The 22242-nt window shown below is 43.3% G+C and overlaps 1 protein-coding gene across 2 annotated transcripts in view; it reads left to right on the forward strand.

Moving 5' to 3' along the window:
- Nucleotides 1-2494, forward strand: part of zgc:162952 (PKc_LIMK_like_unk domain-containing protein) — a 52779-nt gene extending 50285 nt beyond the window's left edge. For both annotated transcript variants that reach the window (XM_063194825.1, XM_063194824.1), the window contains one exon: nt 1557-2494. In XM_063194825.1, coding sequence (XP_063050895.1) covers nt 1557-1673 — 117 coding nt within the window. In that variant the 3' untranslated portion in view covers nt 1674-2494. The remainder of the gene's footprint in view (nt 1-1556) is intronic.
- Nucleotides 2495-22242: the final 19748 nt, after the last annotated feature.

Here is a 22242-nt window from a genome sequence, read left to right on the forward strand (position 1 = left end):
TAACACTTTATTTTAGGGATACATCTATTAGCACTAATACATACAATGTACCTGTATAAGTAACTTGTAAGGCATGTACAAAGCAAAATCAAACATTTGTTAGGCATGTATTCGCAAATGTCTTGTTCATGCAAAATGAGGGATTTATTACCAATTTGACCTTAGTAAGGAACTAGTATACCTTATAATAGGCCTGATAATAGATGTATCCATAAAATAAAGTGTTACCATAGTACTTAGCTGGCTCTAACATGAAGGCATACTAGAAAAATCAGCATCCAGACAGTACTCAAACCACAAACACAAGACAGCTTCTCCTAACTTTCAGTACTTGAGAATTATTTTTAAAGGAACACTGTGCAAGAAATGGTCAAGAAAGGTACTGCAACTATACTGCTTATTGAAACTGGGCTGCCTATTGCCAAATTTGATCTTTTCATGAAAGTTTACAACGTAATTAACTAAAATTTTCTTGTAAGGCCCAAGTACACTCATTTTTGCAGCTAAAATCGCTATTTCTGGAAATTCAAAATAGCAGACCATGGAGAAGATCCCCCTTTTCATGTAAGAAAAGTGCATTTTTCCAGTCATAATGAATACTGAAAAAGGTAACATTCGTGAATGGGTAGCATGAATTCTGGAAATAAACAACTAAAAAGCTTGCACAGTGTACCTTTAAAGCACTCAAAACACTGCAGTAATATACATTTTGAATACTTGAGTACTTCCACCTGAGTATGGTATTAGAAGAGCGTTTCTACTTCTGCTCAAGTAAGTTTCCTCTAGATCAGTGGTTCCCAAACTTTTTTCCTTGTGCACCCCCTTCAATAATTCAATATGTTTCGCGCACCCCTAAGTGAATGTTTTGGTGTGCTGATGTTCCGCTCAAATATGGCTTTACTGCGCAAATCATTGCACACTATGCAAAGTCATTTAGGGAATTCTCATTTACAATAGACTCGATGTTCCTTCAAGCACACAATTCACCATACAATTAAAAAATGCTACATTTTCATTAATACTGTATAAAAACACATGCACCCCCTTGTGGCAGGCCACGCACCCCAGTTTGGGAAACCTTTGCTCTAGATTTAGTACTACTTGTACTTCACTCCTCCAGTCCAGTACGTTATACATCACTGCTCATAACAGCAGCATATTTCAATATTTCCCATCCCTTTTTTATTTACTTTTTTTAACTTTTGGTAGTGCATAAACCATACATGAAGGCATACTGAGAAAGCGTATACAATACAAGCCTTCAAAGGCAAAGTGCAGTAACAAAAATACCTTCAAAGCCTTGGTATTAGGTTGGATATTGTAGTTACTGCGAATGTTACGTAGAAGTGTCTCTAACATGGGACACATTTGGATCATAAAGCTTTGCAACAAGATATAGGAGGTGTAATGAAGAACATTTTAGTCTAAAGTAAATTTTGACAAGATACACGTATGTAGTTACTGCACTTTGCCTTTGTAGGGCACTAAACCACAAAGCCTCTCGTACAACAACCGCATGTTTCGATATCTCCCCCCCCCACCCCCAACCCCTCCAGCTGGAGTCTTTCCGGAGGCCGTCGTTCACCGAGGTCCTGGACGAGTTGGGAGAGATCGCGGAGACCTTGGAGCCCCTGGACCCACTGGACCCCCACGTGGAGCTCAGCACGGGGTGAGGCTGACCTGAGGAGCCCGATCAGGGGCCAGGAGGCGGACGATAGGAGGAGGCTGTGGCACTCATCCACCCTCCAGTCCAGTCCAGACACACACACGCACACCCTCTACTCCAGACAGACTGACTGTAGTGAACTCTGTTAACGCTGAACACGTTGTTGGGCTAGATCAGTGATTCTCAAAGTGTGGTCCGGGGACCACTGGTGGTCCGTGACAGAGCTCAGGTGGTCCATGAGGGTATTTCTATTTTTCCAAGACAAGCTAGCAGCAGGCTATATTTGTTGCATTATTGCAAAGCTTAACATGGATGAAGTCTTATTTTCACCACAATAAGACAGGCTTGTAAATGTGAATAAAAAGTAAGCGATCTGGATCGAAATTAGCAGTGTCAAATTAATACCCGTCAACGGACAGTTCAGTTGACAGGCGGTCCCTGAAGATTTTTAGGGTGACAACGTGGTCCTCGGTCTGAAAAAGTTTGAGAAACACTGGTCTAGATCCACTAGACACCTTGTAGTGTAGAGGAGGAGACGTCTATTTTGGGGTGGACACTTGGCTATATGGACACACACACCCATCACACGAGGAGAGTACTCGGTCACACATACACACAGAGGGCAGAAGGGGGCGCTCAAGCTCCAGCGGAGAGGCACTGTTTGGATTGGAGCACAGCTTGCTTTTAAGGACTCGACTGGACTGCACACATTACAACACACGTTTTCAGAGTTGTATAAAATAGACGTAGAAGTACTCTTACACGTGTAATTACAACACTATAGCAGAGATTCTTTAACTATAGAGATATGCCAACATAATAGGTTTCTATGGGCACCTAACATGACCAGGTTCCGGTCTGCCTAAAGGGGCGTGTCATAATGCTCCTAGCATTGAATAGAACAGTCCTCAGGTCTGCCTAGGTCTGCCTAAAGGGGGATTTCCCCCCCCAATAATAGAACCCGGAAACAATGGGCCAATGGAACCTCTCTCTCTCTACTCTCTCTGCTAGTAGTATGATATTACAAAGTGCAAACTATGTAATATCACACCACTCGTGTTGTATTTACTTACCACTACTTCTACTTTATTCAACTCTGGTGATTTAAAGGCCTGGTTCATCTTTCGCATCTGCTCTCTGCTAACTGATGCTGCTGCTGTATAGAATGCAGCCAACACCACCCCCTTGTGGTCGTCATCTGAAGTTGACACCAACAAACCGGCAGATTTTAATGTATGAGCGGACAGATGCATGTATGTGTCGTGTGATACCAATTTCTTTCTTTCCTGTTTGTGTTATTCACACAAGTTGGCAGATGAAAACTGCACATTTAATTTAGTTTCATTCTTAGTTTCATTCACCTTTTCTATTGTATTACGACTTATGTGGAGATAGACAGGTTGGGATGACCACACTTTTACAATTCACCTTCATCTCCTGAATCGCATGAACAACAACAACACAACCGTCCTGTAACTAAGCAGTGTGTGTGTGTGTGTGTGTGTGTGTGTGTGTGTGAGTGAGAGAGAGAGAGAGAGAGAGAGAGAGAGAGAGAGAGAGAGAGAGAGAGAGAGAGAGAGAGAGAGAGAGATGGCAAGCATCAGTGTTTTTATACCTGTATCTCTTGTATTTATTTTGTAAACATCATCATCATCATCATCATCATCATCATCATGTCTCGACTACAGTAGTATTTCAGCTATACAGCACATATTGTCAGTAAATAAAACAGTACAGATCTTTCAAACATGTTGATAGAGCTTCACTGTAAAGATCACATCCCTTTACAACAATTCACATTTACAACAATTCATATCTTACATAACGATATTTCTGAAATTAAAACTTCAATTGTTCATCCTTACTAACAGCTCATACAACAGATGGATACAACTGAAACATTTTAGCACAGGCCCACTGTTTTCATCTTGCCCAAGGAATACAATTGAAGGGTGTCTATGCTCTGTTATAGTGTTGTCATATTCAGTTTTTTTTTTCAGAAAGTGAGCTCAACTTCCAACTGTTTTTTTTAACAAGGTCTTTTGGTGCGAGTGAACAGCAATGTTCATATTTAGTAGAAAGCCACACTCTCGGATGTGATACTTGTATTTTATTTTAGCGGGTTAACAAGACAGACACTGAAGAAGGCTTAGGCCAAAACGTCTGTCATAACCCACTCCAATGAAGTACAGCAATCACACGCGAGAGTGCTGCTTTTCTACTAAATATGTCCTATTTAGTTGAAAACAGCCGTGCCTTCAGTATTCTACATCAGCTATTTATATTGTTTTTGCTTGATTGATCAGTGGTTCCCAAACTTTTTTCCTTGCGCACCCCCTGGTACATTTCAATGTGGTTCGTGCACCCCCTAAGCAAATGTTTTGGCGTACTTATGGCCACTCAAATATGGCTTCACTACACAAATCATTGTGCATTATGTAGAGTCATTTAGGGAATCCTCATTTCCAATAGACTTGATGTTTCTTCAAGTATACAATTTACCATACAATTAAAAACTACTTAATTTTCATTAATGCTGTATAAAACACACATATCGGCCATTGCTCAATTCAGCCCACGCACCCCTTTGTGGCAGGCCACGCACCCCCAGGGGTGCATGCACCCCAGTTTGGGAAACCCTGTGCCACTCTAGTACTGTGGCTGCACTTTGTAAGGTCTTCTATCAGTCACAAGGTGGCCATGAAGCACCACCATAAAGGCTTGTGTATCCTTGTACTGAGTTTTAACAGAAAATGTTGGAGGTATTATTTGTCTTTTTTTGTTTTGTTACACACAGCGTTGCATGTTCAAGCAAAATTTCAACTGTTACATTTGGCACGGGCTACGGGCTAAGAGTAGGTCTACGCAAGTGAAAATGTCAACAGATCTGCCTGCCTTGCACTTGCAAAGTCACCAATGATTTGGATGATCCATTTGCAACCATTTAATGAAACCAAATGGATTTTTTGAGGATACTCTCTATTAGATGAAGTCTTGGTGTTTGTTATGTGCTGGACTCTCGTTCTTTAAGATATGGGTCAGCAGCACCCCACATTGGGCCAGGGGTGAGTTTCTCAAAAGAGAAGTTGTTAGCCTGTTAGCAACTTCGGTAGTTGCCAATGGGAAAATGCATTGAAAACAACAAAGTAGCTAATGTAGTAAGCAACTTTGGTTTTGAGAAATTCACCCCAGATGTTTTATCTCTTCAATGGGGACTTCATTACATCAGGTGAGAGAAAGAAATATGAAATATTATGACATGCTCTATGTAAAATGGATTGAACTGATAAACACTCCATCTATCAGTGGTATTTTGGTTGTAGCCCAAGGTTGTTGCTATTTATATTGTTTTTGCTTGATTGACAATTGTTAACATGAGTTTGCCATTGTTTCTGGGTAAATGGGGTCACCAGCCCCAGCTTATTTTCTGGGTTTGCCAGGTAACCCCTGGGCTAGAATATACATTATATCAAAAAGACTCATTATACAACTGCAAACATTCTGGAATACAGCATATTGCAACATTCTACTTACTACATTCCTTGTATTTCACCGTCTGATCGACTAGAAACTTACTTGCTTTAGTTTAGTAACATTTGGTTATTGTCAGCCTGTCTGCCTTTGCTTATATTTCATGATAATTTATTCATCTTCTTTGCCATTTTACTAAACATCAGATGTATGTCACTTGTGTATATTTGAGTTTTAGATATTTTTTTTCCTTTTTATTTAACAGACCAGTGTTGTTAGACTTTGTCTCTGACTTCTGTGAATTTTGTATGTAAATAAATATTATATTTAAAAATGTCTATTTGGATACATCCATTGTCCATTCCAATCAATTCTGAACTGTTTTCCTCAGGCTTTTATACTGCAGTGTATAAATGTGATGGTTCCTCACAGAAGATCATGGGAGAACAGAAGAGTTCTCTAAAGAATCCCAAAGTTCCTCAGAGAACCTTTTGGAATTCGGCCACGGTGGCAAGGGGTTCCTCAAAGAACCTTTGATTGACTGTCAAGAAAACCTTGACCAATTTGTCGCATACTTTCCTCTGAGAACTTTTAGGGGGTCCTCGGTGGGATAGCCATCCGAAGGGTCTTCAGGGAGGGAAGTTTTAATTTGGTGGAACAGATTGAGATTGAGACACAACAAAACCGCCAGCATGACATCATATTGGTGTCATAAGAGCCCATCACACTCATCACTCATTAGGCCTACCTCAAAATGTGCCCAATAATTACCTGTCAGTGCGTAGCCTAGTGTTCTGAAATAGCCTGGGCCATAGAGCTGTATTTTGGCATTTTGGCTAGACACAGGTTCCAGTGTTAGCGGGATGACAAGAGTATCATTAAGGCTGGTGATTGATACGAGGGAGAGAAAGGCAGCCATAGAGGAGCTGGTAAACAACACATCTGTCTTCATTAGCCACGACACGACACGCACTTTCATGTCTGGTTACCTGGCAACTTTTTTTATTTTTATTTTTTACACCGGTGCGCTCTGCCCCTCCTTCATGCTAATCTCTTTAGCGGAGCGTAACAGGCAGCTTCAGTCATTTTGGCTTTGAAGACCGTGTCATGATGTGTCTGTATCTGAGGAACACTCCCACCTGGCTACCAGGGTTGCCAGATGAGGCTGATGATTTCCAGCCCAAAAAATGCTGAAAACCCGCCTGGAAGCACTAAATCCCGCCCAATTCTATTGATTTCTATGGACAAAATTGGGCGGGTTTTCCTACAAAATGCATTTTTTACCCGCAGACAGCCATCCCAAGCAGCCCAATTGGGCGGGAAACAGCCCAATCTGGCAACACTGCTGGCTACTCCTGGAAACGTGGCGCTTATTCTCCAAGGGTTCTGCCATTTCCATTAACCCTCCTGTTACCCTCAAATTTTGGAACATCCGTGATCCTTGGGGTCAATTTGACCCCAACCACTTAAATGTGTACAAAATCAGTAGAAAACAACACTTTCAGGGTTCCCACTCTTTTTCAAAAATCATTTTCCAGGATATTTCCAGGACATTTCCAGGACATTTCCAGGACTATTTTTGGATAATTCAGGACGGATATTTAATCCGTCGGACCCACAATTTGGACATACACAGCGACACACAATGCATTTTACTGTAGAGACAATGTGACTTTAAGGTTGAAATTAGGGATGTACGATGTCAAAAATTTCTTCTTCTGCAGTTAGTACTAAGGAGACTAGTGATAGGAGGGATTACATTAAACACTGACAACTGGATCTCCTCTCTTGACCAATTTTGCGAAGTTACAGAGTTCAGATTTTATCCATTATGGACCATGAGCACAGTGTCTTTAAGCAATGTCCTCGGACTACACCTAACCCAATGCATTTTCCATTGTGTGATACTTCTTATACAATGTACGTTATTTGCTTAGTACTGGCGGCAAGGTAAAATGCAAAGCCACTACCGCCAGGGCTGGAGTGTGGAACAGGTCATAGGACATAGTGAATTTGTGTCAGCTGTAATTAAGGCTGAATGACAGCTGTAATTTAACCACAAACTGAACATTGACGACAGGACATCCTATTTTGACCGGGCCGGAACTAGCAGCAGCTCCTCGCACCCACAATGCAATTCAAATTGCGGAGTTTCCAGTGTTACAATTTTTATCGATCATGGCCTTGCATCCACTGCGCATGGTGTCCCTGGGCTACGCCCCCGTACTACACCGTGGCCAATGCAATTTCCTGCGAATAAGCGTTCTTATCCATTCAATGTTCTTTGTCCAAAGGTATTGACCTGGGTTGCGGTTGAAGATCACCAGCTGTCCCGCTAGTAGGAATCTGCTGGAGCTTGGCGACCACACCCCTATGTCAAATTTCGCAAGCCCAGCACGTGCAGCCTCTGTTCAATTGAAATGCTTTCTGATCCACAAAACGTTTATTCGGAATTAAATGAAAGTGCAATGTAAACTCACATTAATGTCACATTATCTCAGAAATTAATACCTTAATAGTGTCTATCTTATCGAAAAAAAGAGTGTACTTGGATTTAAATGCATTCTCCACAAGACTTGACTTTGACTTTTTGCTCACCAACCATTGTGGCCAGTGGTTTCTGTCTTTCTGCAAGCCAGTTTTGTTGCCAGTTTCTTTTTCTCTGGAATATTCTTGCATACAAACAATTGATGCGACTACTGTGATTCATTTGTCACACCAAAGATCAAACTAGCTTTCAAAGTGGCTAGTGAGACTGAAAGCTCTGATCTCCAAAAAAGATAGCAGTACAATTTTTTGTAAGGAAGTGCTAGCACTGCCTATTTGTAGGCCTATTATGACCGTAAGCAGGTTTTCGAGAGATATATAACGCCATGATATCAGCTAGCGACTTTTCAGCAAGCCAACTAGCGACTTCTAGCGACTTTTGGCAACACTGAGTCAAAGAATATGACTGTGTATAAGTGCAATAAGTGTGTGTGTGTGTGGACAATAATGTATTTAATAGGTGGATATAAATTGAATCGTCATGTCTAGACTCGGAGAAGAGTAAAAATTATACCACAAACAAAATCGGGAAAAAGTTGAAGGAAAAAAAATCCAGGACAAATATTTTTTTTCCAGGACATTTGGTGAATTTCCAGGACTTTCAAGGACTTGAAAACACATCTCTAAATTTCCAGGTTTTCCAGGTTTTCCAGGACGTGTGGGAACCCTGAGTTTGTCACATGTTTATGTCTCAGATATGTATTATTACTCTGTTGGTGACATAAAAAGTCCTTTCAATATATCCTAGCACCCCCACACATAGCCCACACACCAAAAAAACTTAATCTATGACTAGGCGAAAATTAGAAAAAATAGCAATAAAATGTAATGAATTGGTCTAAAAACAGATGGACACATATTATTGAAATTCTATTGGCTCCATATACTCCCTAAATATGATTTTGTATTAATTAACATTTGAAAAGAAAAAACACATTTGATTATCAAGGATATTATCTACCTATTACCATATCGGTCAATTTGACCCTAAAAGAAATAGACATATTCCCAAACATTCAGAAGTTTTTTTTAAGTCCAACATTCATTTTCTTTGAATGTTTGAATGTGTATTTATAACAAAAGTATAATATTTAGGTAAAAACATGGATACATTGCCAACCAAGAGTTTCGGGAACATCATAGAAAATCATTGTTTCCGACATTGTTTCTTCGCTTGAATTAGTGTACACATAAGGAAAAAAGGTTTGCATGTGCTCCTTGTAGATATATTAGTGCGGTAATGTTTGAAGGAACCGGGATAGCAACTTGTATGTTTACTTCTATTCACTATGTATGCTAACTAGAGAACTTGTGGTATGGATGTCAGTGTATGTCCTTCGCAAAAGTTACAGCTGTTGCTGTCCCTGCCTTCTCTATGTCAGGTTGCAGCAGTTTATAACCAATGCTGCAGACAACAATGTCAATTTGGAACACCATACTGAATAGAGGAGAAGAATAGCACCATTATATCTCTCAACATAGCAACAAACCTTGAGATCGTCTCCACCTAAAGAAGTACAATAGCTTGTCACCATCAGAACAGTCCATTTCAATATTTGGATCACAATCATAAAGCTTCTCTTCAAATATACCATCACTTATAATGATGTATGCTGGGCACAGAACAGCATGCACAACAATGCTGACTATATGTGACCCTTGTTATACTAGTGTGTGTGTATAGCGGGAGGGTGCAAAAGTAGCTCCCAAGGTATAGGAATGGGGGGGGGTGCTGTGGTGAGTGCCATGATGGTGCTTTAGGTACAACAAGGTTCAGTTGGTGGTTTTTGTCAAAATGTCAATGCTGTAGTAGCCACCACTGTCCAAAATGTTGCCGTGAATTAGTTTTAGGCCTCCTCCATATCATTAGTATTTTTAGTTATCAGGGCCCAAACAAAAGCAAAATGTTCAGAAGAAACATGACTGAATAGCTTATTTTCATGTATTTCACATTATCTAAACAGATTTTAACATTTATTTGCAAAATATGGATGTTCCATTTGTGTTTTATACACTTGAAACAATTGGGGTCAAATTGACCCCAAGGAACACGGATGTAACCAAAATGTGTACAGCACTTAGGAAAAACATTTTTGTTGAAATTTCACTTTTTTCACATTTATCCCATCTATTTAGGAAAAGTCATCAAAGATGAGGCAGAAGAAATAAGTACTTCATGTATTTTTCAGGTGTTAAACATTGAAAGGGGTCAAATAGACCCCAAGGATAACAGGAGGGTTAAAGTGGGTTAATAAGAGGGGAGTGACGCGCATAAGCTAATTAGCAGGTGTGCCTGGTGACTTCACATTGAACTCTATTAAATTGGCGAGGTTGTTGCTATGACACTACTACGCCAACCCACATAGTGCAGTGCACTGAGTTTATGTCTTAATCACAAATGGAGTGGGCTGACAACAAACACGAAAATTGTCACGCTTTTTTTTTCTCCAGTCAGTTTGAAATAAAGACAGACAGCCTCTTATTAAACAGGTGCGTGGAAATGTTTAATTAGGCCTAACATAAACAGAGTCTGATGTCTTCTAGGCGAACTACTATGTGTGTAGGCCTATGCCTTAATCACAAATGGAGTAGAGTGACAAGTACCAAGGAAGTTGTCATGTTTTTCTCTCTCCAGTCAGTTTGAAATATAGACAGACAACCACTGTGTGGAGATGTTCAAAAGTAGGCCTAAAATAAACAACGTCTGATGTTGTCAGATTAGGATGCTGAGGTGAGTGTGGCTCTGTATTAAATATTGAATATTATTGAATCTTTTGTTGTTTTTTTGTCTCTCCTTCAGAGATGGATGTACTGTCACAAATGTTTATCTGTGGAAACAACAAAACAATAAACAACTCTCTCTCTCTCTCTCTATTTCTCTTTCTCTTTCTCTCTCTCTCTCTCTCTCTCTCTCTCTCTCTCTCTCTCTCTCTCTCTCTCTCTCTCTCTCTCTCTCTCTCTCTCTCTCTCTCTCTATTTCTCTTTCTCTTTCTCTCTCTCTCTCTCTCTCTCTCTCTCTCACTTTTTTCCTCATTAAATCTGTCACACACAGAGACACGCACACACACACATGCACGCATGCACACACAAACACGCACACACACACAAACACGCACACACACACATATACAAACACACACACACACGCACACACACACACACTCACGATTTACGAACACAGGCACACACGGATGCGGTCACAAGTCATGAGAGGTCTCCCAAAATGGTGAATGATCTAGCAGGTCCATTTAGTGAGTGTTTACACAGTCCCATCAACGTGTCAGTGGCAGCTATATTAAAAGTGATGCCCAGACCTCAATGAATTATTCAGGAAATCGACTCTTCCTACGCAGGGCTGGGTTGTGTGTCTAATGTTCGTTTCCACTTCACAGCGGGCTCCAGACAAAGGCTTTGAAGCACTGCTCTTAGGTTTTTAAATTCATGATGCCTTTAATTATGTACCTTTGTTGTGTTAAACTGTGGGGTGGCACAATCAGACAGCCACAAAGATGGAGAGAGAGAGCGAGAGAGAGAGAGAGAGAGAAAGAGAGAGAGAGAGAAGGAGGGAGGACGAGACTTGGGCGTGTTAAAAATACAAGTACAACAGCCGTCATCCTGCTCCTTGTCTTTGCCGAGACTTTAAAATGCTGGGTGTTGACACATTGGTTAGCCAGTTTGTCTGTTGATGTTGATGTTGATGTTGAACGTAAACTTTGTTTTGTTGATTGCGAACAGTGAGAGGCCTCTAAATCCCTGCTGGATATTGCGATGTAGGGGTCCCCTATATATCCAACTCCAACCCAGAGCCTTTTTAGTGGTGTGACATCATAATGAACTGTGATTGCACTCCACGGTTCCCTGCTAGGTGCAATCATAACTCTGAGCAGGGCCGCTGACAGGTGTTTCAGGGCCTGGGACAAAGTCTCCGGAAAGGGCCCCCAACCCAATACATATGATGTAATGGGGACCCATTTCTGGGGCCCCTCTAGTCTCTCCCTGGACCCAGGACAACTGACCGCATTTGTGCCGCCTTGTCTGCTTCCCTGACTCTGAGAGCAGGCCTACAGGGCGGATGAGCTAGAGAGGAGACAAGCAGGGAATTTGCTCCTGGGCCCAGGTCCTCCTCCCATATTGGTGGTGGGGGCCCTATTATGACCCTATTATCGGGGCCCTATCAGTGTTTCTCCCTGGGAACCCTGTGTGCAATCGTTACGCCACTGTCTGACAGTTCTCAAACTTAGCGGGTATCTATCTCTAAGCACCATAGGCTATCCTTATTTGGAGCAGGTAAAGTGAACAATAAACAGAAAAATCAGCTTGTTTTTCCCCCCCTGAAGTATCTTCTTTAAACTTTCCTCCTTTGCAAACAGAATATGATAATGAAGGCCTGAGGTATTGGTGTCATGTACTATATAATCTTACTTAATCACTTAACAACAATCATGCTGGGCCTTCATCAGAATTAACATGTCCAGTAGATGTCACTGTTTTTCAATAATGCAAAAATGCATTTTCACACATTTTACAACACTGGTCTAGACTATTATACAAAGAATTAAGCCAAACAATCTTTGAAAACCATTCAGCCATTGTTTGAGCCAATATCCCCAGAGACGGGGAACATGGTACAGTACCTAATACACAGTAAATACATTTAGCAGTTTGTGCACTCTCAGTACACTTGCGAGCTGCATTGGACACTCTTGGTATTGGTCTTGCCCTTTGGGTTTGGCATGAACTCTGCTAAATTTAATGTGTAGTTATTTCAGAGTCATTAGTTCTAATGAATTGGCCTGATGTAGCCTAATTTAGGGCAACAATTGTTGCCTAAACAGTTGTCGCTGAGAGCTTACTATGACATTCAAAAGAAATAAGAAAAACATGAATCCTGATCTTGTGAAAGCAACTGCAAAGCAGGAAGACCATCAGAACATTTATTATAAGCCACAGCCACAGCCGAGTCCCAGCTAGAAAGAAAAATAAATAAATAAACAAGCAACTCGTAGATCAGTCATAACGAGACGAGAAGACAAGAGAAATGTCTGGTGATTTGTGTGCTTATCTCGAGGCATTTGACATTATAACCAACTCAGAGCAGAAAATATGGGGCTTTAATGAAGACTTGGCTTGCTTTCCTCCCAGCAGAAGTGCAAGCGGGCTTTACAATACGGCATGCTGAAGCAGCCTGTTTATATCTATTTATCTCCAGACGAGACGGCATCTGCAGCTATAGCTCATAATAACACGGTGTTGCCGATAACTGACGAGGATGTTTTACAGTACGCTCAGCAGCACCCAGGGGCGTAGCAGCCAGTGTTGCCAGATTGGGCTGTTTCCCGCCTAATTGGGCTGCTCAGGATGTCCGTCTGCAGATAGAAATGGGTAAAAAGGGCATTTGGGCGGGTGTTTCTGCAAAATTAATGGCCATAGAACTCAATAGAATTAATCAAATAGGATTTAGTGCTTCCAGGTGGGTTTTGAGCATCTTTTGGGCTGAAAATCATCAGACACATCTGGCAACCCTGGTGGTAGCACATTTTGAGCCCTATGTACAATCAGCTCCAATATATACAGTATCTGTGTAAATCAGACTGTGTGTGTGTGTGTGTGGGGGGGGGGGGGGGGGGGGGGGCCCTATATACACACACAGGACCCTGGCGACTCTGTCATACTTTACCCCTCTGAACGACGAGAGGCGGAGAGGCGGAAGGGAGAGGGGGACAGGGGAAGGGAGAGGGGGACAGGGGGGCAGGGGAAGGGAGAGGGGGCAGGGGATGGGAGAGGGGGACAGGGGAAGGGAGAGGGGGGCAGGGGAAGAGAGAGGGGGACAGGGGAAGGGAGAGGGGGACAGGGGAAGGGACAGGGGGGCAGGGGGGCAGGGGAAGGGAGAGGGGGACAGGGGGGCAGGGGAAGGGAGAGGGGGGCAGGGGAAGGGAGAGGGGGGCAGGGGAAGGGAGAGGGGGACAGGGTGATTTCAAGGTACTTGGGGCCCTAGGAAAATATGGACTTGGAGGAAGGGCCGCTGACAGTTAAGACCCTTTTTTGACCTCTTCAAACTATTGGTGGGGGGCTGTCAAGAGGGGCTGTGCAGTATCATTGCTCTTCTCGGGCCTTTGAATTTAGGGAGCTGCTGCCACGCTCAAAAAGTCATAGCAATGTACATTTAAATTGCAAGTACAAAACCAGTCATTACCAGGTGGGCCCTCTCCGCTCAGGGCCCTTGGTAATTGCCTAGTTTGCTTGTCTGGTTGTGACAGGTCTGGAGAGGGAGGAAGCTGCAGGTGATGGAGGGTGGGGTGAGACAGTAAAAAAAAATTACCTGCCCATGTTTTACAACGCTCTCTCTCTCTCTATTTCTCTTGTCAGGTTCCTCCCCACCCAACCCAATCATGTCTTATAATCAGTCAGCCACAGCCCAGTACTCCCCTCTCCTCGCTGTTTAATGTTCTGTGGCGAATGGAAGTGATTTGGGTTTCGACTTCGATCAGCCTGTCTGTCCACCGGCCGTCACCGTCCGTGCCGCATGCTGTGGCGGCTGCTGACCTTCAACCAGAGGCAAACTTTACATGAGGCAAACCTAGGCAATCACCTAGGGCACTCCATAGGGGCCCCCCACTGTCACACCAGTCGTGATGAACACATAAGACAGTAAGTAAGCCTGATCTTAATTTGTCACTTGTGTAAAGTAATCGAAGATATATATGAGACAAAACACTGAAAAAGTAACCTCGCTCCTTCCATGCCAATTGGTGACATGTTTAAAGAATGACTTTTGAGGGCCACATGTGTATTTTTCACCTAAGGCCCCAAAATGGCTAGAGCTGTCCCCGGCCTTCAGCATGGTTATGGCTCCTCCCTGCATGCACGCACGCACACACACGTACACACTTGCATGTACTGTATACTCACATCTACGCACAGGAAAAACTGCAGTGTTAAATTAACACATAGAGAGTTGATAACACCTTCAAGAGTGTACACTTGCATGTACTGTATACTCACATGATGTACGCACACACGCATGGATACATGTGGAGAATGATGTATACAGTCACACAGCCACACACAAATATATATATATATATATATATATATATACATATATATATATATATATATATATATTATAAACATACACACGATTTCACAAACACCATGTTTCAATTGAAAGTGGTAGGGGATGTGATGTTTAGGTATTTGTGTTCTGTGTGATGTCTTCCTTTCCTTCAATAAACATTATTCATAAGAAAAGAAAAAAACTCTGAGTATTGCTATAAGAGCTGGATAAAAACACAGCCAAACATTAATTTGCATTCTACAGCCCTGTGACCACCACACAGCATTAGCATCTCTCCGTGTTGGCCCTTTTGGCACCACCAGCTGATGCGTGTCTGTCTCCCATTTGTGTAGGGGACAAATGAGGGGCTGCAGTCTATCGAGTCCCTTGGCTTGTTCAGCACTTTACACATTTAATTAATGTGTGTCTCTCTCAGCAACACCCCCACCCACCCCCCCCCCCCCCCGACCCGTTCTGCATGCCCCTGGCTTGTTCATCTGCACCCTGTTAAGCCCATCCCATCTGAATGATGCCTCCCATAAGTGCTGAAAGCACCACAAAAAGGCAGTCATGTTTACCAAGCATTGAATGTTTGCCGTATGAATGGATGGATATGTCCGATACATTCCACCCATGATGACTGGCTGGGTTCTGAGGGAGGAGAGGAGGGAGGTTGGAGGGAGGGAGGGAGGGAGGGAAGGAGGGGGGGTGGCCACCCTCTCTCTCACTGAACATGGGACAACATATGTGTTTGTCACCAAACTTTCAGTTGCCCTGGTGGTCAATGCCATTGAATCCATGTCTTGTACAGTGAAATCAGAGATTCTTTAAGTATATAGAGATATGACGACATAAGAGCTTTCTATGGGCACCTAACATGACCAGGTTCCGGTCTGCCTAAAGGGGCGTGTCATAATGCTCCTAGAATGAATAGAACAGCCCTTAGGTCTGCCTCTCTACTCTCTCTGGTGAAATGACTGATATGTTCTACAGTCCACTCATGGCAAGCTGGCTGTCGCAGGAGGGCCAGATTAACCGCCAGGCTAGATATGGCTGCAGCCTAGGGCCCCCACCTGACATGAGGCCCCCACCACAGGCTAGATTTGGCTGGAGCCTAGGGCCCCCATCTGACAAGAGGCCCCCACCACAGGCTAGATTTGGCTGCAGCCTGGGCCCCCACCTGACATGAGGCCCCCACCACAGGCTAGATTTGGCTGGAGCCTAGGGCCCCCATCTGACAAGAGGCCCCACCACAGGCTAGATATGGCTGCAGCCTAGGGCCCCCTAACTGACATGAGGCCCCCACCACAGGCTAGATTTGGCTGCAGCCTAGGGCCCCCACCTGACATGAGGCCCCCACCACAGGCTAGATTTGGCTGGAGCCTAGGGCCCCCCACCTGACATGAGGCCCCCACCACAGGCTAGATTTGGCTGGAGCCTAGGGCCCCCTAACTGACATGAGGCCCCACCACAGGCTAGATATGGCTGCAGCCTAGGGCCCCCACCTGACATGAGGCCCCCACCACAGGCTAGATTTGGCTGGAGCCTAGGGCCCCCTGAACTGACATGAGGCTCCCACCACAGGCTAGATATGGCTGCAGCCTAGGGCCCCCTGAACTGACAAGAGGCCCCACCACAGGCTAGATATGGCTGGAGCCTAGGGCCCCCGAACTGACAAGAGGCCCCACCACAGGCTAGATATGGCTGGAGCCTAGGGCCCCCACCTGACAAGAGGCTCCCACCACAGGCTAGATTTGGCTGTAGCCTAGGGCCCCCTGAACTGACATGAGGCTCCCACCACAGGCTAGATATGGCTGCAGCCTAGGGCCCCCTGAACTGACAAGAGGCCCCACCACAGGCTAGATTTGGCTGGAGCCTAGGGCCCCCCACCTGACAAGAGGCTCCCACCACAGGCTAGATTTGGCTGCAGCCTAGGGCCCCCATCTGACATGAGGCCCCACCACAGGCTAGATATGGCTACAGCCTAGGGCCCCCACCTGACATGAGGCCCCCACCACAGGCTAGATTTGGCTGGAGCCTAGGGCCCCCATCTGACAAGAGGCCCCCAGTTGGCCAAAGGGGAAAGAACAATATAATTGGGGAAATGTGGCAAGATGCGGTGTGTCAGGTAGAGTTTTAAATCTCATTAGTACTCCTTTGGTTTGGAATTGTGACATGTTTTTGAAATTTCGCCACAAAATTTCCCTTCCCTGGGGGCCAACAGAGACCTGTAGCCTTGGGGCCCTGGACCCTCTTAATCCGGCCCCGGCTGTGGCCAATGCCATTGAATGCTTGCCATGTAAATGGATGGATGTCCCTCGTCCTTGTCTGTCCATGGTCTACTGGCTATTGCAGGGACATTGGAGGGAGAAGGGAGATTTAACTGGAGGAGGGGATATAGGCAGCGGGCCAGAAATCCTATCTTGCAGGTTCGTCGGAGTGATCAGGTGGCAACTTGGTTTTTGCTGATATAAGTACTTGATAGTACATAAATCAATATTCTAGGTGTTGCCATCGTCAAAAGTTGCACATTGATTTAAAAAACAAAGGTTGAAATAGCGACATTTGGTAATGTGGGAATTTAATTAAAATTGGCCATTCAACAGGAAATGTGTCACCAACTCCTTTTGGAGTGCTTCACAAGTGTGAAACTTCACAGATTACTGTGTATTATGCCTACCAACATTTCTCTGTGTGTGTAATGGCAGTTAGGCATAGCGCCACCATGTGGTAGGTGAATGAACTGCTTGAAATCACTGCAGCTACTGTGTATTTCATATTATGAAAAAAAGGATGAAGTTAATGTGTATATTCTATTAAACATACTTTGTGAAAAGTTTTTTGATGTTGTAAAATAAGAAGATGGCATGGCAACAAAAGTACCACAGGTTAACAATTAATTTGAACTCAACACACATTGCTGACATTACTGATAATTAGCCCTCTACTGCACATAATATGGCTATGCATGATTTTTTTAGTTCATTTTGAGACATTTTATTGATAAAATGTATTTTATTTTTTTTGATTATTTATCCTGTAGGCCCAATATTCTTATTTTTATTCAGTTTAAAATTGAACAAAACACGCAATTACCTCACGTAAAACAGAGGTGCACAGTGATGGAATGATCATTACTAGGTTTGTGTGTGTGTGCCCTAAATGTCATGTTAATGAGACTGGCTGCTTGGTGTGGTGGTCATATTGCACATTTGGCACCCCGAGGGCCTGTGTTTGAAGCTGGACAAGCAGAAGTTATCCCCGTTTGCTGGTGTCAGAAGTGGGATTGCTTTTAGATACGCCATTGGAGACACCCCCACTGCCATAATTCCGTGCAAGTGACTACAAGGATAGGCCTAATCTGTAGGACTCACGCAGGGCTGGCCCGAGGCATAAGCAAACTATTCAATGGCTTAGGGCCCTGCCACCAGCCCACCCTGGGCAGCAAAGTTCCAGGAAGAAATGAACTCTATACTATATTCCCTAGTCCTAAATTTCTTTCTGAGCCTCGATGGAAACAGGAGCCATTATGCTGTATATCGGGGGACACCTCAATGATGGTGGATACAACGTCCTTTTTCATGTACCACACTTAATTGTACAAACCCTACAATAAATGCAGAATATAACTAAAAGTAATAGTTTTGAAGTGAAACTAAGATATTCCTTTGTGATAAATGGCTTTCTGGGAAATTTTGCTCCAAGAAGTGCAGTGCATAATGGGCACATGATCTACAGACAGCCTGCCTACTGTATGTCCTTAGCTCCTAACCCTCACTTGTGCAAGTAAATGAAGCTTACAACGCATCTGATGATGAGTAGGTGGTGGTAGGGGCCCCCAGATGAAATTTTGCTTAAGGCCCCATAAAGGCTTGGGCCGGCCCTGGACTCAGGACCCTAGTTATGAGTGAAGCCTAGAATAAATGAAGTATGGCGGGAGTTGCGTGGGGAACACCGTGGGTGTGTAAAGCACAAAAGATGTGCTTCCCAAGCAGGAAGGCAGAGTTGACTAACATCCTGTAGAAAGAGACTGTAATACAGTTAGTGTGCTTTGACTTCATCAATGAGTCTGATTCTTTTGATTTTTTTTGGCTCCTACCCAGTACCACTATTGTAGTACCCAGGTGGTCTGAGTTTGAAGCTGGATACGGCAATTCTCCCCCATATTTAGAAGAATAATAAGCAGTAGTTAAGACTCTATTTCCCCTCCTCTACCATAACTCCCTCTCTTCTACATTTAGATGTTCATCACTGACATTGCTGTCCTACCTAACTTCAGATGAAATTTCTCTAGCATGCAGATCCTGATGCGCTCATCCATAAAGCATTATTACATTCATTTTGATTGTCAAAATGTGTATAAATTATAAGACATCAGATATGTATAAGATATTTCCAATTTACTTTCAGAACATTTAGTTTTTGTCTTTACTGGATAAAATATATGTGATGATGTGGTTACACAACCACACACAAACAAAACAATAATAACAAAGTCACCCAAAAAAGTACCCCTTTATCGAACAACGTTGCATTGAGGCAACGCAAAGACAAACAATCACAAAGGGAAACCCTTTTTAAAACCTGATAAGAGTCTTCTATACAGCCTTGTGCACATAAAAGTATTTTTTATTTCATGATTTTATCATGTTTAGTTACACTAATAATGCGAAAGATCTTGTGTCCTTCGCACCCCAAGAGGAAGTCCCGCCTTCAAATACTACAACATAGTGTCATCCAAACCACTCTAAATTGTTCTTTCATGTCTTGTCTAACATTCTGATTGGTTTTGATAATGTAAAGAGACACACACTGGACATGAGGCTTTAAAAAACATTGGGTTGCCAGAGGGCAATGTAGTGCAGTAGAGGGTTAGAAGATTATGGCTTGTCATAACTATGAGCACAAAACAAGTAATCACCACGTCAGTTATTGCATGTTGTCTTTACGTGACCCTTTGACACAAGAATGAGAGATACAAGGTGGAATATCCAGTAATAGTGCGCCAACTATGGGTCAAAGGTCAATTTCGGTATCAATAGGCCTGCATACTGTCAATTCTATCAATATCATTATTCCATGCAGAGCCCATTTTACCAATAATTGTATAGCCGTGGTCTTTTTATTATAATGATTATTTATAATTATTCAATTGAGAAAATAGTAATTCAGATCTCTGCAGCAGTACAAGGGGCAACAGCAACTACTGTACGTCTACTACTGTGTCGGAACTCAAAGAAATTATCAGGATTATACAAAAAACTTGGAAGTCACTTCTCTCAGTTGCACAGTTTGATCAGTTGAGTTATTTTTTCCTTTGTAGGGGAGTAGTACAATAGTTCTAACTAAGAATGTGTGGATGCGTGCGTGAAATGTTTGAATATGAATATAGGGTTTGTGACTCTAATGTGTGCATCCATATGCTAGATTACAAGGCATGAAACACATTGCAAACGTGTAAACTTTCACGTAGCAGTTAATAAAGTCCATAATTAATACTGGCAAGGGATATGAAAGTTTCAAAGAGGGCATGGCGTTCCAAATGTTCAATGGCGCCCGCATAGGGAGCCATGATGACGCGCACAGAATATCCTGCATCACAGTCATATTTTAGTATTTTCTTCCATCTTGAGTCTAGATTGTAATGTATATGCAATGCATGTTGTTCTATAATTCAACCAATCAACTGTCATGTTTGGAGAAAAACATGGCTTGAAGTAAAGAAATGGTCCAAAACTTCATGGAAAATGTTGTTACAAAGCAATCTGTAAAATGTTATTACTGAACAGGAAGGAAAACTCTAAAACTCTGTTTCTACCCATAAATAAGCTAAACTTAATATAGCGCCCCTTGTGGTGGCCAAATGTGCAGGCTGACGCCGTGGCAACAGGCAGATTTGGATTCAGCACCCCCAAATTGATCAAGAAAACATGTTTTGAAGTTGCCACTAAACGGTCACAACGAAACTCATTTTCTAGATGAGCTATGATTCTTGGCCCACTGCCTAATATTGGGAGTGACTGTGGCTGTGGCTGTGGCCAATGTCATTGAATGCTTGCCATAAATGGATGGATGTCCCTCGTCCTTGTCCCTCCATGGTCTACTGGCTATTGCAGTGGTGGTAGTGGTCAATCGTTGGCCCGTTGTTGCCTGTATGTCATGTCAGGGACTCCCATCGCAGAGGAGGACTGGAGAAGAGGACTGAGTGGCACGGCTGGACTGGGGTTGAAAACCAGCCTAGGCAATTTTATTTTGGCATATATAAAGCAGCCCCTTAATCCCTTAATGCACGCCATACCTCCAGTGGCATGCTGCAAAAAATTCCCCATTGGGGACAATAAAGTTTCTAACTAACTAACTAACTAACTAATAGTCATTGAAAAGTTAAGTACCATAGTACGTACTACAATACTATCACATAACCCAGGGCCTTTAGTAATGCACCACGACTTGGTCACTGCCATTCTGGTAAAAGCAAATTTATAACGCTGTGTCTTAACGGGTTAAACAGCCACTCACACTGCTTTTCTAATGCTAGGGACACATAGTCGCGAATTTGGCCAAGCAAAGCAAACTTCGCCATTCATTCCTATGAGGGAGGCGAAGGCAAGCGAACAGGAGTGAAGCAAAGCAAAATTATTCAACCAAGTTTAATGTCATGCAAATGAGGAGCGAATTTTGCCTACGGCGGCCAAGCAAATTAACAACATAACTGTTTCATACCAATTAATTCACTGTGGCGACCTGATGGCGGCTGAGCTATCAGAATGGAACACTCTCTTCGCCTCGCTCGTTTTGCCTGCTATGTGTCCGTAGCGTAAGGCGTGATGATTAGCTCAGTCCACTGTTTATATTGAAGATACACCAATGGGCAGCTCCATCTAAATTAAGGGCCAGTCTCTAAGAAAAAAAAACAAACAAACAAGCAAATAGCAACAGCGTCGACCCCTGAGGACTGTTGGTCCACCGGGAAAATGCCCTGCATGCCAGATTACCAGTCCAGCCCTGTTGGGGTTTGCAGTGGTGGCAGTGGTCAATCGTTGGCCCGTGGTTGCCTGTATGTCATGTCAGGGACTCCCATCGCAGAGGAGGGTCGGAGGAGGGGACTGGTAGCAGGGCTGAACTTGGCCCGTGGTTGCCTCTTTGTCATGTCAGGGACACTCTCATTGCAGGTGTGAATGGTCTCGTGTGTTGGCTCCAAAAAAGGGGAGTTGTTGGTCCACTACCAACCAGAGTAATTGAAATGCCACAGCGACGCGGGATTTACAGTGGAGCAGATAACAGACTTTTGGGGAAGGGCTGGACTGGTAATCTGGCATACAGGGAATTTTCCCGGTGGGCCCGACAGTCCTCACATGCCGTTACCCTTGCTGTTGTCGTTTTCTTGTGGGTTGGCCCCAAAAATTACACAGGAAGGCCCATTGTTCCATTGTCAATAGTGAATTCAGCCAGTCAAGATACTGTATAGCATGTAAGTGGTCTGTAGCAGGCTCGTACGAAA

Source organism: Engraulis encrasicolus, chromosome 3 (assembly GCF_034702125.1).
Source record: "Engraulis encrasicolus isolate BLACKSEA-1 chromosome 3, IST_EnEncr_1.0, whole genome shotgun sequence".
NCBI classification, from domain to species: domain Eukaryota; kingdom Metazoa; phylum Chordata; class Actinopteri; order Clupeiformes; family Engraulidae; genus Engraulis; species Engraulis encrasicolus.